At 40.2% G+C, this 2,856-nt stretch overlaps 1 protein-coding gene across 1 annotated transcript in view; it reads left to right on the top strand.

The window, feature by feature from the left end:
- LOC106533925 (phosphatase and actin regulator 1) overlaps positions 1-2,856 on the top strand; it is a gene marked incomplete in the record, with an annotated part of 28,473 nt that overhangs the window by 2,410 nt on the left and 23,207 nt on the right. The window contains 1 exon segment of the mRNA XM_014030395.1: positions 643-807. Coding sequence (XP_013885849.1) covers positions 643-807 — 165 coding nt within the window.

The raw sequence follows: 2,856 nt of genomic DNA, 5'->3' as shown, positions 1-2,856 counted from the left end.
GGAAAGAACATAAATGATAATCTAAAACTGGTATAAGGATGATGTGTTTGTTCAAATTAGGGTTTATTTTATCTTCTAATGATTTATTTATATATTTATTTATTTCAATTATGTGTCTTGTTTGGCTTTTTGTTCTGTAAAGGAAGTCGTTTGTAGCCTTTCGCATTTGCATCCCTTTCCTCGTGTAATAGTTTGCAGTGGGACATATTACTGTGCGCTCTCCGCTTTTGATCTCTGACAGTGTGTTAAAGTCAAAAGGCTGGGCTTTGTGAATATTTCATGAAGAGTGGGAAGATTTCTCTTTAATGGCCTGTTAATCAGTCTGTTTAGTGTATTTTGGCAAGACGCTCCGGCGGCTCGATGTGGAGCAGCCTCGTACTGTTTATACTCGGAGCGTTTTCTGCATAATGATATCTGACGTGCAGGTTTGTTTATGCTCTTGGTTCGGTCCCATCCAGTTTGCTGCACATTTCAGGACGTTTGGCACAGATTYGTGCTGCTGGGATCTCTGGAGAGCCAAAGTGTGCCGCTTTCACTGCTGATTCTCCAGCACAACAGTTTGCAGGAATATCACCTCCTCTTCTTCTTCGCCTTGGTAGACCCTTGTTTTATTGTTTTTGTTTGTTTGCTTGTTCTTAACAGCCGAGGAAGTGGAGAGGCTGGCAGCCATGCGCTCCGAGTCCCTGGTTTCGGGCACCCACACTCCCCCCATCCGCCACAGGAGCAAGTTTGCTACTCTGGGGCGACTCCTCAAACCCTGGAAGTGGAGAAAGAAGAAGAGTGAGAAGTTCAAGCAGACTTCTGCAGGTGTGTGACAGATTTCTATTTTGTACTGTTATTTTGGAGGGGATGCAGAAACAGCAAAAAAAAAAAAAATGTGTGAGACTTGTTAGGGCAATCTTAATCAAAATCATTACTTGGTTGGAATTAAGGATGTCCTGATCAAGACTGTTCATCCTTAATACCAATCTGAGTAATTTGATTGATTGATACCAAGTCAACATTGTCAACATTACCCTTATTAGAAATCATTGTAAACAAGCTATTTGCAATATTTTGCTAATTTTGAACAATTTTCGATCTTCATTGCTCCTGTTTTAGCGCCGTCATGTTTGATTGGCCACAGGACATATATGGGTAAAGGCGAGAATACAGCTGAAGACTAGACAGTTAAAATTCATAGCCACTGTCTTGGTCTTTGCGGTCCTTCGAAGGACTCGGCCAACCCTCCCCTGATTTTGGTCTGAGGTCTTCTTATAGTTTTATTGAAATATTTTGTAATACTTTGGATATTTTGGATTATTTTGTTTGTTTTTTTGATTTTTAAATTCTGTAGCCTTGGTAACATATACTACAACCAATGAATTTGGATATTCGGYGTATACAGTGTCGTGCTTATCGGTCTCTTTCAGCCCATTGTTGATGGGGGCAGAAGGAGGACATGGTGCCTGTGTTTATTTCTGATGGCTGACACATCTTGAACTTGTCTGGACTGGAGGAGGCAGTTTGTCAGACTCTGTATCCCAGGCTGGAAGCAAAGTTGTTGCCTTTGCAGTGGATGAGCAATTACCTCCCAATCCAGTCCGAACAGGACGTGATGTTCTGGTTTGGTAATGTGAAATTAACAGTCCCCCCCTTAAGCGAATTTGCCGAGATGCTCAGACTCTGTCTTGCAAAATGKTGCTATTTTTACTTATCAGAAACAGTCAACAGATATTTCTTGAACTTTGTGTTTCTTCTGCCTTTCAGAAAAAGGTTTGTGTTTAAATTGAAGCGTTTTAGTCGCAARTTTAGTTGCTTGACTCGTTTATGTTGTTGCAGTGGAGAATCTACTTGATAAAGCCCATCATGAAGTTGCTGAATCCTCATTGGCACATTTGTTTTGTATCTTTCATGATAACAGCATCTCCCTTTTGTGGTGAAGGACAATGATCAAGAGCTGAGCAACAAAAGACGTTGTTGTTTTTTTTTCCTGACTGTTAATACACAGTGGAGTTGAGTGAAATGGCTCTTTTCATTGCTTTTGTTATCCACTTGTTTTTCAGAATGCTGCTGTCTCCAAATATTGCATTGTTTTAATAAATCCTTTTGAAAAAGCCGACGATGACCGGCTGTATTTCACAGTTGCCTCAAAGCTGAGTTTCCCTTGTTTTAAGTTACAAATGGTCTCCTGAGTAAAAGCTCAGGCGGGCCACTTCAACCACTTGCCATGTTTTTGTGGTTTAGGCGGCACAATGCTCTGTCACATCCATTTTTCGCATGAAGCATGACACCAACTTTTAAAGCTCCAAATGTAGGTTGGAGGACTGCGCCTCTGCAGAAAGCGGTGCCAGTGCAGTGAATTTAAATGGAAGAAAGTGGAGCATGCAGGTACTGTGAACCATTCTGTTTAGAGTCAACGCAAGTCAAGATGGCTGCCAACTGACCTTGGAGAACACAATGTCTTTTACACATTCAATTTAAAGATAATCRGCTAAMATTTTGTGTTTGRTTTGTAAGCATCRTCCTAATTGCACATTTATGGAACGCATCATGTGACATATAGGCTGAAAACTTGGGCATTAACTATTCAAGTCCCTGTATGCAGGGMCGGCCTGTGGAATAGGCAGTATAGGCAAATACTAATGACATCATCCATTTAGGAGGCACCACAAATGGAAGCCAAAAATATATATATCTTAATAACCTTTTATCAGAGAATAGTTGATTTTAGTTTGTTTCAGTTATGACCTCAGATAAAGTTCAGGTGAAAGTCTGGTTTTCAGTGTTCTACCTTCATAAAATACTGATTTCTGTTTTATTAATCCCAAGAATTTTGTAAAATGCTCTTAAAGTGGCTGGAAAATGCATAGTTTT

Source organism: Austrofundulus limnaeus, unplaced genomic scaffold (genome assembly GCF_001266775.1).
Source record: "Austrofundulus limnaeus strain Quisiro unplaced genomic scaffold, Austrofundulus_limnaeus-1.0 Scaffold6, whole genome shotgun sequence".
NCBI lineage: Eukaryota > Metazoa > Chordata > Actinopteri > Cyprinodontiformes > Rivulidae > Austrofundulus > Austrofundulus limnaeus.
This window is presented reverse-complemented; position numbering and strand designations above follow the sequence as displayed.